The following is a 17,747-nucleotide window of genomic DNA, read 5'->3' on the forward strand; positions in this document are numbered from 1 at the left end:
ATTCTTAACAAACGGATAGGGTACAAAGTGTATGATGTGTTGGGTAAAAATAGAATGTAGCCCACTAGTGTGAGGAGACAAAGCAAAAATATAGCCTTAGAGATGGTGCTGAAGTCAGCAAAAAAAATAGAAAGAACCAGTGAGAAATCACAAGTGGCCGGAAGAAGATGGTGATCAAAGTCTTACACGTGTGCTCTTAGCAGAGAGGCATGTAAATGAAGGAAATGCATACGCAATACCATGCAAAGGAAGCAAACAGTAAACAGAGGTGCAGCTTGAGATGGGAGGAGAAATGGGTGGAGCCAAAGAAGGGACATAGGTGGAATAAATGTTAATATGTATGAACCATGGCGTATAAAATGTGGAAAGAACTAATGTTCAGGGCAGGTCCCCGGTTTGTTGTTTTTTGGGACCTTTGCCCGAAGCTGTCTCCATTCTGAATAAAGCTGTTGCAAGCAATGTGTGCTGGTGTTTGCTCCCTGCTTGCTCTGGCTAATGAGTGACAAGATCCATGGGCAATTGGACTGTCTTCTCTCTAGTCGTTGGGCGCTGCATGGAGTCGGGGGTCTAACAGTAGGGTGATAGAATAAATTATAAAATTTCATCCTATGTTGCTGTGATATTAATACTCCCCATACACACATACATGGAAGTTCTAGAAAATCTGAAAGAAGAGAAAGATGATACATTTATCTTCTGCATATGGCTTAGAGCAATGGTTTTCAACCTGTGGTATGCAGACCCCTGGGGGTCCACAGATTATGTCTAAGGGGTCTGTAAAAGATTACTATGATCAATCAAAATAATGCAAATACCCACACCTACAATTCAAAGGAGTCCACACCACCATTCAAAACCTCCAAAGGGGTCCACACCTCAATTCAAAACATTTTAGGGGTCCACAAATGAAAAAGGGTTGAAAACCATTGATCTATAGGTTTGAGAGATGACCAAATACTTGCATCAGATAAATATAAAAGCCATGATCGTGATACTGTCTGTGTCTACACATGTGCTTAACTGTGGAGTAGACTAATTAGTGGCAGAGTAAAGCATCACCATCTACATGTGCAATGCTATCAGGCTACAGTAAACTAATTAATGTTGCTGTAAGATAGTACAGAGGGGTAATTAACTGAAATTAAATGCACGTTTAGATGTGTAAATTGCACCCAGGCAGCCCAGCTAGTAGAGGACTAGACTGCCTGCTGTCTAGCCACACGGCTTCACGCTTTCAGCACCCTTGTGTCCCAGCCAGCTCCTCCGTTGCCCAATACAACCACCCACAGCTTGGGGCTGGCCCCCTGTGCCCCCAGCCCTGGCCTAAACTGCTCTGCCCTAGCTCAAATTGCTGCTGGCCTGGGAGCGCATGTACATGCTGTGCCCAGGAGTAGTTTACTCTGGCTCAACCTCCTCTGGAGTTCATTGCTTCAAATTAATGGCATGTGTAGATGCACCCACTGAGTAGAAAAGAAAAAAAGTAACTTCTTTTAAGACAGCTTGTAATTAAATCCTTACCATGGTGTCAATGCATTTAACTATAAAAATGTATCACTATATAAATTTATCACTGGTCCATGTGGCCTCTTGGGCCCACATGATATCATTCCATCAAGAAGAAAGGCTATCTTAACTCAAAGACTAAAAGCATCACTTTTTAACCATTCTTCTTCCATAAGCAGTAATCTGAGGGCCATCTTAAACACTCCACGTATTTTTCGCCATCACTGCAGTTTATCCTCATGTGGATGTGAAGGGATAATGAAACCACCCTGTGATGTAGCAGACCTCTGCATGGAATTGTCAGTCAGGCTGCAGGCATCTGAATGAAGGCTAGGGGCACATTGCCTTCATGGATGGCACAAAAACAGCTGCCGCCACAGTGACAACTGACCGTGCTGTTGCAATTAGCATGGTGGGAGCTGGTACTACCACATGTATCAGCAGCTGGCCCAAGCGTGGGCCTGCCCTGCTATGCCTCTGATCAAATGAGGAGATGGGAAGGTCAGTGGATGGTGATAAAGGGAAGGGGTAAAGCTAGCCTCACAATAAAAGAAATTAATATTAGTTCACCTTGGAAAACATAATAAAGACAGAAACAATAGTATACTAGATGCTATCAAATGAGCCCTCTTACCTATAGTAGACTGGGAGGAGCGTCTCAGGTTTCTGCTGTGCTTGGCTCTGGGAACTGACTTCCATGGCATCTTCTCCAGCTTGAATTTCATCCAATAATTTCAAATCACTTTCAGAAGAAAGTTCATCCCTGATTCTGTTCCAGTCAAACTTTTGTTTTGTGAAACTATGAGGCTTATCCTGAATCCACCCACCCCAAGTAGCCTGTTGATTCACAATCCATTGAGCTGTGGTCCTGTTCAGCTTCTTCAAAAGCATTTCCTCCCATCCCTGACACCTTATCCTTGATACTGAGGCATCCCCTGGAGATACCTTCTTTTCATGTCCTCTTCTGGTCACTGCTGTTGATGACATTTCATGAGACTCTGTCAGGAATGTCTTTGAAAAAGGAGTTTCATGAAGAAGTGGAGAAGGTGAGCTCTGCCTTTTGGTTCTCCACAGAGACTCTTCCCTGGTCCCTGTAGGAGGTGAAATATCTGATTTTAAAAGGCAAGGTGGTTGCTTTAGAGGGTGGAGTTTCAGTGGCTGCCCTACTTTCTTAGCAATAGATTCTTTGTTTTGTGGCTTTTGAATGATTCCAGAAGCATCATAGAGGTACTTGAAGTCACATTCCTTATAGGGGAGGGTGGGCAGCCCTCTGTGCTTCACAACTTCCTTGGAGAATCTCAGGTCTGTAGCTATCTTCTTGAGGTACTTTACATAGCATTGTGAATAACAGGGCTGGGAAAGGCAGGTATCTTGCAAAGGCCTGGTGGTCTTTGTAGTTTGCAAGTCTACAGGTGAGTTGCTGCAGGACTGGAAGTGCCCAGATGGCTCATGGCTCTCAGAAAGGGTGACCCTCAGTTTATCATCAATAGCAAATGGATTATTACTGCTGCAAAGGGTTGATATATTCATCCTTCTAGCACTGGTGAAATATCTTGCTTCTGCTACTGGGAAACACACTGAAATATAGAAATCAGTTTGAAGAGCTATATTAACAACCCAGGACAGCATGGTTTCCTTAGACATTGTTGGAGCCCACTGAAATAATGCATATTACAAGGAAAACCAATGGGACACTCCATTTATCCAGTTCATCAGAGCTCCACGGTAACACCTTCCATTGCTATCACTTTCAGTATCTTGGTCTGCATTCATGGAAGCCATGCTGAGTAGTCACTAGTTTGGCATAAGAGAATGGATTTCCTATGGTCTGATAATGCTGGGACAATCACCTGATGGTCTAGAATCAGCACACCTCTTAAGCATATGCTTAAGCACATCTCTGTTCAGTTAAGCAATTAAATACATACTAAATTTTAAGCCCTTACTTGAGATCCACTGAAATGACACTTAAACACATGCTTAAGTGATTCGCTTAACTGGAATCTACATTTCTAAAAATGATAAAGGAGGGACAAAGAGAAAAGAAAAGAAGAATGGGATAGATAGTGAGAAACAGAAAAAGAAAATAAGCAGGCTCTTAGTCTGTGTTTCTTAGTCTCTCTCTCTCTCTCTTCCCCCCTCCCCAATCCTCTCCCCCCCCCCCCAATAATTTACTTTCTTTACTCTTTGATACAGAGATTCTGCAGTTCCACCTATATTATTGTGTTTCTGTCCTATATTATCCCTCCCTTTTTTCCTGCTATCAGTAGCTTCTCTTCCTGTTTCTGAGGGTGGGGCATGGTGATGCAGTACCTGAGGCATCTTGCTATATCTTCAAAGGTATGAGTTTAGGCCCTGCTCTAGATTTGTGCTGTAGGCCATCTCTCTGACAACACAGTGAAAAATTTATGGGAGACATCTAGGCCTCCAAATTTAATTCATAAAGGCCAGTTCATTCAACAAAGGATAGCAACTTGTGTTCACTACTGTCCTTACCTTGATCTGAATCAGAAACCTGGAGACAAAGACCCAATACTATATTAACAATCCCCTGAACCATGATGTCCTATTTTTCCTATCTGTCAGCACTTGCTGGTTTGCATATATGTTGTCAAATCCCACTAAAACAGCAAGATAACTTTACTGAAGCTAAGAAAAAATGGGTCAGCTATGAAGTCAATAAATACTCTGTATTTACCTTTCTGAAAGGTTTCTCCAATGTTGGTCTTGTATTAACAGGCACAATCTGCAACTAATTCCATGATAAATCTTAGCTGCTTTGCTGTTCAGAGGCCTTCCTCCAAGTTGTGTACAGGTGTTGCCTAGCAACTAGTGACAATTAAATTCCATCAAGTGTCATTGGTCTATATTCCAACTGGGTTGTTTGTGTTTTTAGTAGCTCAATTGCCTTCATTTAGCTGAAGAGATACCTTATTTTGTAAGGAGAGATACCTATTGAGAGATACCTTATTTTGCAAGGAGTATTTTTAACATCTTCTCTTATTATCTACTGGTAAGACTTTCATAGAACTGTACTGAAGTCCAGTTAGAATTTGCTATGCAAACCTGATTTTTAAATAGGATATAAACATTTGTTCTTAGCAGAAACCTGATGCGCGCATTATTAGACATGGAGCAGTATCTTTTCATTTCCCACTATCACCGGATACAATTTTCATTAAATTTTTATTCTAAACTAGTTTGTAAGTTCTTTGGAAAGGGGACTTCATTGTCAGTGCTTACCACATTATAATCTTTATATAATAAAAATGAATGATCAGATTAGTTTGTCAGATTTTAAAGTGCAATAAAGAGAAAATAAAATAAGGATAACTGGATTTTAATTCTTCTTGCCATCAACCTCAAAGAGAACCTGCTCTATCTTGAAAAACTGACTTTCCTAGCCTATATTCATTATTACTCAGTTTAAACAATGTACACTTTGCAATCTAAAACTAAGACCCAGATGACACTGACATCTTAACTAGGAGATAATATTGGAAGATGTCTGACAAATAAAAATATAGAAGCACTTTTCACTGTAAAGAATCATAAACTATATATGTACACATGCACAATTCTGCAACAACATCTCAAAAGCGCAGTTCCTAATAGGAGGGAAGAGACTTAAAAATGAAGGCTGGAACTAGGTTAGAGAGAAAGGGCAGAATCGGTGCAAGGGAGAGAACAGAAGGGGAGGTGGACAGTAATATTAAGCAAAGGGGAAAGGGCATATAGAGAGAGAATGGAAAAATAGTGAATGAAAAAAAATAAAGCTGAAATCTGTTTGAGATTTATGCTCTCTGCAAAGGAATAAGTCTAGTTCTGTAACTGCAAGTCTCTTGTGCTAGTTTAAAGCCTGGTCTATCAATATTTTGTACCTCTTAAATAGCCTGGTGAGGAATGACCTCTCTCCAAATTATTAAATCAGTTCATGCCTCAGCATGGAATCTGGCATGGGGACTGGCTTGCTTGGCAGCTGGGGAGCTCAGTAGCAAAACTAGGGGTGGGCAAACAGGGCACCAGCCTTGGCACCGAGTTAGGGGCTCCAGAATTGCCCCCCCACACCCCTTCCCAGCTCTTGGAACCTGTGCATCTCCTACACTCTCCCCACTTTCCACCTGCTCTCCCACAGAGTTTGCCAGGATGCCAATCCTGCTTGTTATATCTCTGCATGATGCTCTTGAGGGTGCCACCCTTCAGGACAGCCCACATTCTGTAGAGACTCAGGTACTGACATAGGCACTGACTTATTTTTGCCGGGGGGGGGGGCTAAGATGGTGGACACGTGCCCCCTGCCCCCAATATGTGGGAAATGGGGTGGGGGTGTGTGAGGAAGGGGGATGTGGTTACAGGTGATGCATGCGGAGGCAGGACGGGGCACAGGCAACATGGCAGCGGGGTGGAGGGACATCTACCCCATGAGATTTCTGCCCCCCACAGTGGGGCACAGGGCTACAATCGGACTGGACCAGCTCCAGGCAGAAGCCACCTCTGCAGCCCAGAGGGTGGGACCTGGTGCAGGAGGGAGCACTACGCTGCCATGGCTGCCATGGTGAAGTGCCCCCTGCCTGCCCAGGAGCAGCAGAGACAACTCTGCACCACTGCCACTGCTGTGCCTCACCTTATAGGCTGCCGAACGGGGTAGGCCACGCAGGCCATGGCCCGACCAACGTTTAGCACATTTAGCTAGCTATGCAGTTAAAAAAACAGCCATACAGCTTTAACTGGAAGGACAATTGCACATTTGTGGGTTATATAAATTCACACGCTAAAAGTTGGTCAAGTCATGGCCTGGGTGGCCCACTCTGTTCTGCGGCCTATGCCTCACCTTGTCAGCCATGGTAGGGTTGCCAACTCCAGATTCAACTTTGAATCTATTCCAGGAGGTTTCCAGAACTCCAGCATGCCTGCAACACACAGCGGAAATGTGCCAACATGCTTGTGTATATCAGTTACAGATTACCATGTAGACTTCACATCAGGAAGGCAAATGCACATTACTACTACATTTTTAAAAACCCACTGGACTACTGTATAAATCAGATTTAATATTGATTTTAATGAATGCCCTATCACTTATCTCCCAGGTGACGCTCAGCAGTCTCCTGGAGATCTATATCTAATTCCTGGAGACTCTAGGGCAATTCTGGCAGGTTGGCAACCCTAGGCCATGGCAGCGCAGTGCTCCATCCTGCGCCAGATTCCATGCACTGGACCGTGGGGGCGGCTCTTGCCCGGACATAAAGCCAATGGCAGTGCAGAGTCACTGTGGCCGCTCCCCCAGCTCCTTGGGGCCCCCCCAAAGTGCAGGGCCTGGGGCAGTCACCCCAATTCCCCTCCTCCAGGGACAGCCCTGGTCCTCATCCACAGGTTGAGAAACACTGGTCTAGAGCAGTGGTGCTTAACCTTTTAGCCCTGGGGTGTGGGGCCATCTACAAGTTAGGTCAGACCCTGCACACCAGGATCAGGCCCCAGGAGCCCTGCACCATCTCTACCCACTGTGTTCAGGCTCCAGGGACCCACACCACCTATACCTGGTCCTTCATGCAGGGATTGGGTTCTGGGGCTCTGCAACATCCCACAGCCCTGAGTGCCAGGACTGGGTCTCAGGCTGCCTTGTTTACCCAGTTGAGCATGCAAGGCCATGGACCTCTGGGCCAAATGACAGGGCCTGGCCCACCGGCTGTGGTTTGAGCACCCCTGCTCCACAGCAGAATTAGCCCCACACCTTCCCCGAGTGCTGATCCCATCCTCTTCTCCTGTCTGCTCTGCTTTCTGCTCCCTTCCCTCTACTGACATAGTTTACATAAAATTCTTGCCACAAAGGCAAAAAGGCACTGAAGTAAATTGAAGGGGGGTAAATTATCATTAGCACATAATCCAACAACGTGGAGTATGCCAATACTTGAAAGCCCAGGGACCCCATCTGCACGAGATCCTCTTAGCCCCCCGCCTCACAGCTTACTGTGCATTCTTTGCCATTGAGGCGGTTGCAGAAGGAGGCTTGGATCCCTTGCCAAGCATCCACCTGTGCTTCACAAGGGGCTTTGGGCCCAGGCCCTGCTAGTGGCTCGCCTCATACTACGCCAGGTCGGGTTTGTGCAGCAGGGGCCAGCCGCCCAGCTCGGGGCAGGGGCCGGGGCCGGGGAAGCAGCGAGCACCAGCCCCGGCGGCGACAGCAGCCTCGTCACGTCGCTCTCGCAGCAGCCGCAAAAGCTGCGGGCCGCCCGCCCAGGTGTCCGCGCCGCCCCGCCGCAGGCCTTCCTTGCCCGCCCGCCGCTCATCGTGTGCCCGCCGGCGGAGTCCGGCAACGGGGCTGGGAGGGGCGGCGGGAGCTCTGCCCGGGCTTAAAAACCTCGAAGGGCGGACGGGCGAAGGGCAGCCTGTCCCGGCGCTTGACGGCCCTCCCCCGGCAGCGCGCTGCCTCCCGCCCGCCCCGGCTCGGCCATGGGCGCCCCGCGCGTGCGGCTGGTGCCGGGCGGGCGCAGCCTGTGGGACGAGCCGCTGGGCCTGGCGGTGGAGGGGCTGGGCCCGCGGCAGGAGGTGACGCTGCGGGCGGCGCTGCAGGACGAGGCGGGCGAGGACTTCGAGGCGTGCGGCCGCTACCGCGCGGACGAGCGCGGGGAGCTGGAGTTGAGCCGCGCGCCGGCGCTGCCCGGGGGCAGCTTCTCGGGGCTGGAGCCCATGGGGCTGCTGTGGGCGCTGCGGCCGCGCCGGCCCTTCAGGCGCCTGCTCAAGCGCGACGTGCGCAGCCCCTTCCGCCTGCGGCTGGACGTGCTGGAGGGCCACGGGCCCCTGCCGGGCCGCCTGCTGGCGCGGGCCGAGCACGAGCGCTGCTTCCTGGGGCCCGGCGTCGCCCGCCTGCCGCTGCGCCACGGCCGCCTGCGGGCCACGCTCTTCCTGCCGCCCGGTGAGTGTCCCCGCCCCCTCCTCCCGTCCCGTCCTGTCCCGTCCCGTCCCTCTGCGCCCGCTCTCCCCGAGCCGGGCCGGAGTCGGGCACCTGCTTCAAGCGCCCTTCACGGGCTCGGCCGTGAGCTGCGGGCTCTACATAGCCAGGCTCTGCGGGGCTGCCTGGCAGCAGCAGGCGCCTGGCTTGGTGCGAGGCCGGGCTGTCCACACGGGGTCCGCCCAGATTTAACTTCAGGCGTCCTTCTCTGTGCGTTGCTGGTCTTTTGCACACAGAAATGGAGGCTGCTGCTTACAAATGGGTGCAGACAAACGAGGCTGAAGTTGGTCCCTTATTCACTGCTCCTTGTTCCTGGGGCCCGTTTTGTTCAGTGTCTTCATCTGCGACTTGGGAGACGGGATGAAGTGCGCCCTCAGCAAGCTTGCAGATGACACCAAGCTGGGAGGACTAGTAGATAGGCTGAAGGGTAGGGTTAGGTAGTAGTAAGATAGTAGTAAGGTTAGGGTTCAGAGAGACATGGGAGACTGGTGCCATCTCAGTCAGGGGGGCACATCCCCCTGCAGCAAAACTCACCAAGCAGGAAGTGGCCTCAGCACTCCCAGAAGCGGCCACGGCGCTACATCTGGCACTCCCACTCCCTGGCCGGCACTCGCAGGGGGGACGCTGGCGCTCCCATCACCTAAGCAGGGAGTGCGGCCGGTCAGGGGGTACACCAGCACTCTCAGGGGGTGCACATGCACCCCCTATGCATCACCACTGTAGAGAGATATACACAAATTGGAGGATTGGGCCAAAAGAAATCTCATGAGGTTCCACAAGGACGAGTGCAAAGCCCTGCATTTAGGACAGAACAATCCCATGCACCGGTACAGGCTGGAGGCTGACTGTCTGGGCAGCAGCTCTATGGAAAAGGACCTGGGGGTTACAATGGACAATAAGCTGAATACAAGCCAGCAGTGTGCCCTTGTTGCCAAGAAGGCTAAGGGCATACTGGGCTGCATTAGTACCAGGCAGGGGTGACACGTAAGGGGTGCACGTGGGTGTATATGCACTACCTGAGCATGGCAGCGCACCCCCTACAAAAAGGCACTGCCAGCAGTGCCTGCAGGCGGTCACCACTCGCTGCCCCACTGCTGACATCACTGGTGGCACCCGCTGGTCACTGCTGATGCTGCCGCTAGCGGCTGCAGGTGGTCGCCAACCCTTGGTCAGCACTCGCCACCCCCTCCCCCTGCCACCAACAGCACTGGCGGCATCTGTGGGAGCTCCCCTGCTTACCACTGCCGCGTTCCCACCACTGCTGTGCGCCCCCCCCCAGCCGCCAGGAGCACGTGTTGTTCATGGTACCAGGGATCCTGATTTTGGATGTTTAAAAATCGTAAATTCTCTGATTTTTTTTTTTTTTTTTTAAAACCCAAAATCCGCATCTTTCCACAATTAAAATGAAAAATGCCACTATAAATTTTAGGGGTGCACCAATAGAGATTTTTGAGGCCAATACCAATATGCGTCCTTAAAAATTGGCTATTGGCCGATACCAGTCCGATTTCCAATACAGCGTGGAGAACTGCATGTGGCTGGTAAGTCTGTTGTGATGGATGGAGAGGGGAAGGGAAGGGGTGTGAAGGGGCAGATCAAGGCCACTGCCGTGAGGGAGGGAGCAGGGCTTGGGACAGTCACTGCCCAGCCAGGGCAGGGTGGGATGCGGGACTGAGCCGCAGCTTGTCCAGGGGGTGTGGGGAGGGGAGGGCTGGCTCCCACTGTTGCACACACCCCAGGAGGGCACGGGGCCAGGGGCATGTGCCCCCAGATCTGAGTGGGATCGGGGACTGCCGTTGTGACTGGGGCTGGGGTGGTGCCAGGCTCTTCCTGGCAGGGGCTGGGCCAGGCTGTGCTTGGGGCAGGTGGGGTTGGCACTGGGAGGGGGACTACTGGGGGTGGACTGCAGCCTCTGCTTGGTGTCTCCCCTTCTTACACTAGTTACTAACCTCTTACCTCTACTCCTGTCCCTGTTGATTATCATTTGTACCAAGTAATTAGTTGCCACTTTCCCAGTAGCCTTCCTTTCTGAGGGGAGCTTCTAGTTTCACGTGGTGGGCCTTTCACCCCTGTACTTCTGAAGTAGCAAATAAGCATGAGCAGAATGGCTGCAGGAGGGTGACTGGCTGCTACCTGAGCTGCCCTGGGGAACTGCAAGTAAGGAGCTTATAGCAGGCAGGGAACAATGACCCAGTGGGGAGAGGGGGGGTGGGAATTTTGTTGTACAGCCAGTGAGCTAGAGTTTGTTCCAACCTAGTCTGGGAATGGTTTTAATTGTGGCCAGTGGGCTTATCTGTTGGTTTTAATTTAAACTGGTGGACTGAATTGTGACTAGGAGGGGAGGAGATCAGTGTCAGAGAGCACGAGAGGGCTGGAGTCTGCCTGGGACCAAAGGCCCATATTCCAAGGGAGTGAGAAGCCAGAGAGAGCAAATACCAGGGCCAGGGGCCCAAAGCCCAGAAGGGGCAGAACCAGAGCCTGATAGTGGGAAACAGGGGCTGAGGTCCAAAGGCCAGGTCCAATAGGGTGGGCCTGGGCTAAGGGGCCCAGCTAGAGAAAAGGAGCAGAGGCTGGGCAGGGTATGGCCCTGACAAGGGTATAGAGACCTGAAATGACATTGACTTGAAGGCAAGGTGTCCCACTTAAGTATTAATTGGTAACATGTGCAAAGCATAGGCATGGCTACAGAGGACGTCAGAGGCCATGAATAGCTCATAAGGCAGTAGGTTTCCTGGGGGCATGTACAGGTCAGGAGACTCCATATAGCATGAGGGCCAGATTGGGACTAGTTGGGTTCAGGAGGAATCTACTGGCAGCAAGATGGAATAGAGCTTGCTCTAGGATCCTTGGCCAGCCTACCTTTCAAAAATTAACCAAGGCATGGCATGGCAGGCAGATGACCAGGGAGGGTGTTGGAGTTGGAGTAGGACAGGAGCCACATAGTTACCAGGAGACATCATGGCTGCCCCTGGAGCCCTGGTTCTGTTACAGGGATAGATGGACTCCAGTAGAAATGCAGGCACTGGAGGAGTAAAGGACACAGAGATCTGTGTCTGGGATGGAGTTTGGTTATTTTCTGCATTTTATAACTTATTCAAAAAACATTGGTGGGTAGATGCTTATTGGGGAAATAACACTAAATAATGGGTGGTGTGCAAAAATTCCCAGTTTTTTCAGTAGCTGGAATTCCCCAAGGATTGGTCATGGGACCGGTCATGTTTAAAAAGCAGCTTTCTATTTATAATTAACATACAGCAATCCTTATCAGTGGATGCTAACAGAACTAGTCTACAAGGAAACTGGATGAACTTGAAGACTGGAGTAATATTAATGCAATGAAATTTAGTAATAAAAAATGCCGGGTCACACGCTGTGGGACAGAATAGAAAGAATTTTTGCTATACATTGGAGAAAAATCCATGTGTGCAGAAGCCAGTGTGAAGTGGCTTTGAAGAAGGTAAATGTGATTCAGTGATATATCAGGTAAGATATTTATGGTAGGAAGAGGGGAATGTCCCATATTTTAAGGGGCTGGTAGGACCTCATCTGAAAACTGTCCAAATCTGGTCAGCCATGTTCAAAACAAACTTTTACAAACCGATGCAGGTATAGAGAAGAACTAGGAGGAAAACTGGGGAGCTGCACTTAAGGTCACAACCTGTTATACTGGAGGGGTGGATAGACATACAAGAGGTGGCTGGAAAAGGTTGGCCTGTGTAAAGTGATTGTAATTGGGGGATATGATTGGCCTTTATAAATATATTTAGGGGGATAAACACAGGGAAATTAGAATTGTTATTTAAGGAAAAGGACAACAATACCACAAGAACAAATGTTATGAGTCCAAACTGAGGCTACAATCTAGAAAAATTCTGATCACCAGAAGTACAAGTTTCTAGAACAGCCTTCTAACAGGAACAATGCAGAGAAAGAAGCAATGTGGATAGTTTAAAAATGGAGCTTGATTGGTTTGAATGGGAAAGTATGACAGGCTTTCCTGGGCTCTAGACTTGACAACCCAGGAGATTCTTTCCAGTACCAGGCCCATTTTTCTTCACTTCAAGTCTGTGTCATCTGCATATTCAGATGATGAGGTAGGATTAGTATTCTGTCTTGGCTTAAACATCATCATTGTTGCTTGCTGAGAGGTAACAAAGAGCCTAAGAATCTTGAGTCCTGCAGATTTCAAGAGGTCTGTAATATTGGAATAGAAAGGAAGAATTCTGAACTACCAAAACCCTTTATCTTGTTTTCTTAAGGCAGTGGCCCCTTTCCTGGCATAATTGAAATTTATGGATTTGGAGGGGGGCTCCTAGAACACAGAGCGTGCCTGCTAGCCAATCATGGATTTGCTGCCCTGGCTCTGGCTTACTATGGCTATGAAGATCTCCAGAAAGATGCAAAAGAATTCCATCTGGAGTATTTTGAGGAAGCTGTAAACTACATGCTACAACACCCTCAGGTCAGTTCATTCATTTGTGTTCCTCCACCACAAGGAGCTCTCATCTTGAGACTGTTGGAAAGCTGTGTGTGACACACAGCTGCTATTCTCAAAATAAGTTCTGTCAAAACCTGTTTTATATGATGCAGTCCCATGCACTGGTACTGTTCTGTGACTGCTGGGTTCAGCATTTCTTTTCGGGTGACAGCAAATTCTGGAGGGTGAATTTCAGACCCCTGCACTCGTCTGAATAAACCTAACTAAATTCCCATGTCTTTCTAGGAAGGTGGAATGGAAACTGTTGTTGAGAGTGTGTCCCATCTTCCAAAAGAGATTTTAGCCTTACTTATTGTAGACTGGTTGCAAATAATTAATTAACCAGCAGACTTCCTAAGCATGAGATGGTTCTGTGATCCATTGTTTTAAGGAAGTCCACGACAATGGCTTCCCCCCATTTTCCCTTGTGCCAAATTACCCAAGCAGCAGAATTGTGTAGACCCTTCTGACCTACTAGGGGGATGAGACTCACCAAAATCAAGTGCAGTGGCTATAGCTTAACAAATGTTTTGGGGATCAATGTTCATGTTTTGGCATTCATCATGATAATATTTCTCCTTCTGCAGAGGCTGAATGATAAAGGCGTTCAACAGGGAATTCGGTGAAGAAGTGCATTTTTTCAAAGTGGCTGCCGCTTTCTTTTTCCTCCATGCAAATTAGGCCAACTTGTTCTTAGGGAAGAAGCTGGCCCCTTCCAATGACAGGATGGAGTAGGAAGAAGTTTAAGCAGATTTAAAATCAATGTAATCTGGCCTTGGGCTACAAGCACTCTAGTGCACTAATCTACTAATCTTACTGTTGTGGTTATTGCAGAGTATCCACATAGGCTGAGGTCAAAGCTGCTGTGGGCAGGATTTGTCTGGGGAGGCTGTTGGCTGATGTTCCCAGAACGTGGCAAAGATGGTTCTACATTTTCCTTGGGGTATTCATGCAGCTGTGGTTTGTCATGTCCATTTCAAACTTCTACGTTCCTTATTTTGTCTGACTAATTGAATGTTTAGAAGAACAGGCATCCACTCTGAAAGCTGTTTTAATTTCTGCTGGATAGATGGTTTTCTCTTATATGATGTGGACCTGTACAGGCATGTGCTTGGTATCTTGCTACTGAAAAACTCACTGTAAGCGGAACGCTATACCGGAGTCTCCTGCGTTTAACAAAGGTTGCTTTGGTGATACTTGGTGTAACAAAAAGAACATTTTATTTCACATAAGTGTTTGATTAAGCAGCTCCAGAGCTCCAAACAACATATCAGCTTCTGTACCTGAGAGCTGCCAGTACCTTGAATGCCTTGCTCCTTGGATAGAGGAAGCTGTAACATATGCTGATGAATGGGGGTATCAACAGCATCTCTCTTGTTTTTTTCCCCTAGAATTACTGGATTACTGCCACCTCAGTTTCAATTGCTGGTTAAGTTTCTATCGGGATTAATATTCAGTATTTATACCCTTCCTTTCTGCTAACTCACTAAAAGGAAAAACAATGGGGATCCAGTTATTTTAAATCTGGATATAGCCGTTTACTTTCTTGTGAATTTAGTGAAGAACATTATAAACTGCAAGGGGCTCCTCAGTCGGTTTAAATTAGGTGCAAGGTATGATAATTTCTATCCTCTAGACCATGCTGAGCTGGCCTGAGCCAATGCTGAGATGTGGGAAATAATGGGGGGGAAAGAGCTACAACATAAAAGGTTGTTGATTTTAAAGGGTAGTGTGTTTTCCCTGCATTGCTAGCATTAATCTGTAGATGTAATATTGTGACTTTGCAGTATTAAAACCTATGCCCAACCCCTCCAGGTGTGTCAGTAGTCCATGGGTGATGGAAGTCCTATGAAGCTGATGCAGTTATAAAACTATGAGTCTTTGGGGGTCCCTAGGAATGAAGGGTGCTATGGAAGGTCATCCTTTCATCATCCTGCAGTTCTGATCTCCGTTTCTTTTCCATACAGGTGAAAGGTCCAGGAATTGGGTTGCTTGGAATGTCCAAGGGAGGTGACTTGTGCATGTCTATGGCCTCCTTCTTAAAGGGCATTGCAGCAGTTGTCACCATCAATGCCTGTTTGGGAAATACAGCTTCCTGGCTACACTACAAGGATATCAGCATTCCACCTGTTGGTTTCAACTTCAAGCGCATGAAGATTTACAAATCTAGGGTTGCAGATGTTAAAAATGTTTTAAACAACCCACTAAATGAGCCTGACCGCCAAAGCTTGATCCCACTGGAGAAGGCTAAGAGCCATTTTCTATTCATTGCTAGCAAGGATGATAAGATCTGGAACAGTGAATTCTTTGCCATTGAAGCCACCAAACTCCTGCAGGCGCATGGGAAGAAGCCTGAGATAATCTGCTACTCTGGAGCAGGCCATTACATTGAACCCCCCTTCTTCCCAGTGTGTGAGGCCACAATGCATTCATTTGTGAACAGGCTGGTGTTCTGGGGAGGTGAACCCAAGGCTCATTCTGAGGCACAGGTGGATGCTTGGCAATGTATCCAAGCCTTCTTCAGCAAACACCTCAATGGCAAAGAATACCCGATACCCAGCAAGCTGTGATGTACTGGGCTAATAGGATGGGGCTCCTGGAGTTTCAAGTCTTAGCATGACTTGGATTATACAACCATTATTTACCACCAGTATAAGTTACTGTAGTGCCTTTCTGCATTTGTGGCAAGAATTTTAGGTGTACACCTCTCATGCCAGATTTGTTGGATGTATTTCTATTAAAGAAATCAGAAGGAACATCTCTTGTCCGAGACACTGTCTTATTTCTTCAGCAGAATTTTGTGAATACCAAGCAATTGTACTCTGGTTACTTCCCTTTATTTATTCAAATTACCCATGGACAGGTAGAGATGCTGCTTCAATCTTTCTTACTCTTTGTGGGCCCCTTTGTAATTGGCAAACTGAGCTTTGCTCAGGCTCTTAGCATAACCATAGACCTTCCCGGAACTAAGCAATTAAATTGTACAGAGTGCCTTAAAGACACTGGGAAAAATGAGTGGTGATTGGTATGGTGGGCTAACCAGGTACAGTAGTTTCCCTAGAAGGAAAGAAAACCAAAAATAGAATACGATTGGAGTATCTTATCTAAAAAGATGAGGTAAGAAACTTGAGGATTGAACAGTTTGAAATGAGAACGTTACAAAAGTAGTGGACAAACAAAGAGAGTGTGTGTTTGTGTTGCCAGCATGGGGAGACAGGAGTAGCCTTGGAATTCTTGCTTTGAGTAACAGGGAATCCAGAAACTAACATCTCACACATCCAGCTGAGGATCTGAGGCCGGTACCACGAAGGTCACTGCTGTAACATCTAAGGAACCACTTGCCAGGTCCTATCAGGCAGAAGTATACTTGTAATAAGCCTAGGGGTTACTAATAAAGTTCACTTGATGCTAAATTGGACAAGGGGCCATGTCAATCCTTGGGGGCCTCTGGTAAAAGGAATCCTGGGGCAACATCTTTGGGGTAACTTGCCTTGCTTGAGCTAGCTTGAGACTAGCTCTATACAGAGCTAGCTTGAGACATTACACTCATGGCAGAATTACAAGGAAAACATGGGCAACCCCAGTGTTAACACTGCAACCCTGTTACTGGAATGACCTAGAGTAACCCCACAGGGTCAAGAATGGGGCAAGCGTGGAATATGCCGGTGGTGCAGCTGAGGAACAGCCGACACCAGCAATTAATTACGTTGGTTTTCATGGGCAAATGCCCAACTTTCACGGACAAACCTGTTGCGGGGGCCGGGCAGAGCGGAGAGGATAAAAGGAAACCTCTCAGAACTAGTAGTTGCCCCCCAGGGGCAAGGAGAGAAGAGAGGCGGTGTGGAGCAGCAGGCAGCACAATGAGCCACAACCACTCAGGAGAAGTCTAGTCAGGCAAGTGAAACACTGATGGGTAAGCAGGATGCTGCCAGATTTCCTCCCCCCCTTCCCCAGCTCCTTCTTGGCACCAAGGAAAGTGAGAAAGACACCCTCACTTACTTGGGGAGAAAGCGTGTTTGCTGGGATGCCAACAGGGGAATGGGAGCAAGAGTCATGGAGGATCCAAGAGCAGGGTTCAGAAGCCAGCTCTGGGATGCAGAAGTGGTGTGCCACTTAGAGGCAGGTACCTATTTCTGTACATCCTTGGAAATTTATTCTGTATCCTAGGAAATTTATTTAATAAAGGGAGCCTTTGTAACTGACTAAAATCTAACTGCATTTTATTGGGTAGTTCATCAGGGAGGTATTAATTCTATTTTTCTCCCATCATAAGTCATGGCTGGCAAGTCCCCCCTAGATGACTTTGAGAGCAACATCCCCTGCCCTCTCACACCCAGGAAAGAAAGTTTCAAGAACCAGGAACTAAGTCTCTTGGAATGTCTAAAAAGGGTGACCGAATGGGTGCATCCAGACAACCATACACATGCATTTCTCCAGGGACAAAGAGCAACAGCACATACCCAGGGAATGCTCATGCATACACGCTCTGGCACATGGCAAGTTCCCCTGGGTTCGGTAGGGGAGGCTGAGGCCAGCACCTGGGTTGGCCCCAGGAGCCTTACCTGGAGTCCTGGGGGCCTTCTGGGGCTCCAGTGGGGGCAATCTGATGCATGGAGCCTGGCCTGGCTCCAACCAATCGGACTCCAGTTTCAGACAGCACATGTGCCACTCTGCTTTTTTCAGGTGCTGGGTTTTTTGACACCAGGATCTCCTGGTGTAAAAAACCCCTGCTATCTTGCAAACTGGCAGCACAGTGAATGCCTGTACATTGTACATAGGCAGACAAGGTTCTTGAGGTGAATTTGATATCTTTTATTA

At 48.0% G+C, this 17,747-nt stretch overlaps 2 protein-coding genes across 9 annotated transcripts in view; one reads left to right on the forward strand and one right to left on the reverse strand.

The window, feature by feature from the left end:
* Positions 1–7,649, reverse strand: part of HEATR4 (HEAT repeat containing 4) — a 57,811-nt gene extending 50,162 nt beyond the window's left edge. For 3 of the 5 annotated variants that reach the window (XM_059722930.1, XM_059722929.1, XM_059722932.1), the window contains exon 1: positions 2,138–3,631. In XM_059722930.1, the coding sequence (XP_059578913.1) occupies positions 2,138–3,147 (1,010 nt within the window). In that variant the 5' untranslated portion in view covers positions 3,148–3,631. Of the gene's footprint in view, positions 1–2,137; positions 3,632–4,201; positions 6,248–7,471 lie in introns of those variants that run through there. The other 2 variants (XM_019496519.2, XM_059722931.1) reach the window with 2 other exon arrangements.
* A 275-nt stretch (positions 7,650–7,924) lies between these two features.
* Positions 7,925–15,685, forward strand: LOC102561188 (acyl-coenzyme A thioesterase 1). Of its 4 annotated transcripts, XR_009460173.1 has the most exons (4): positions 7,925–8,416; positions 12,712–12,914; positions 14,321–14,542; positions 14,897–14,960. XR_009460173.1 is itself a non-coding variant. In XM_006272568.4 (3 exons), the coding sequence occupies exons 1-3, from the start codon at positions 7,954–7,956 to the stop codon at positions 15,497–15,499; spliced, it is 1,269 nt and encodes a 422-aa protein (XP_006272630.2). In that variant the 5' UTR covers positions 7,925–7,953; the 3' UTR covers positions 15,500–15,685. The 4 variants fall into 4 exon arrangements, 3 of the variants coding, with proteins under 3 accessions (XP_006272630.2, XP_059578917.1, XP_059578916.1); XM_006272568.4 differs by lacking the exon at positions 14,321–14,542 and having other exon boundaries at positions 14,897–15,685; XM_059722934.1 differs by having other exon boundaries at positions 13,517–15,081.
* Positions 15,686–17,747: the final 2,062 nt, after the last annotated feature.

This window comes from Alligator mississippiensis, chromosome 2 (genome assembly GCF_030867095.1).
Source record: "Alligator mississippiensis isolate rAllMis1 chromosome 2, rAllMis1, whole genome shotgun sequence".
NCBI lineage: Eukaryota > Metazoa > Chordata > Crocodylia > Alligatoridae > Alligator > Alligator mississippiensis.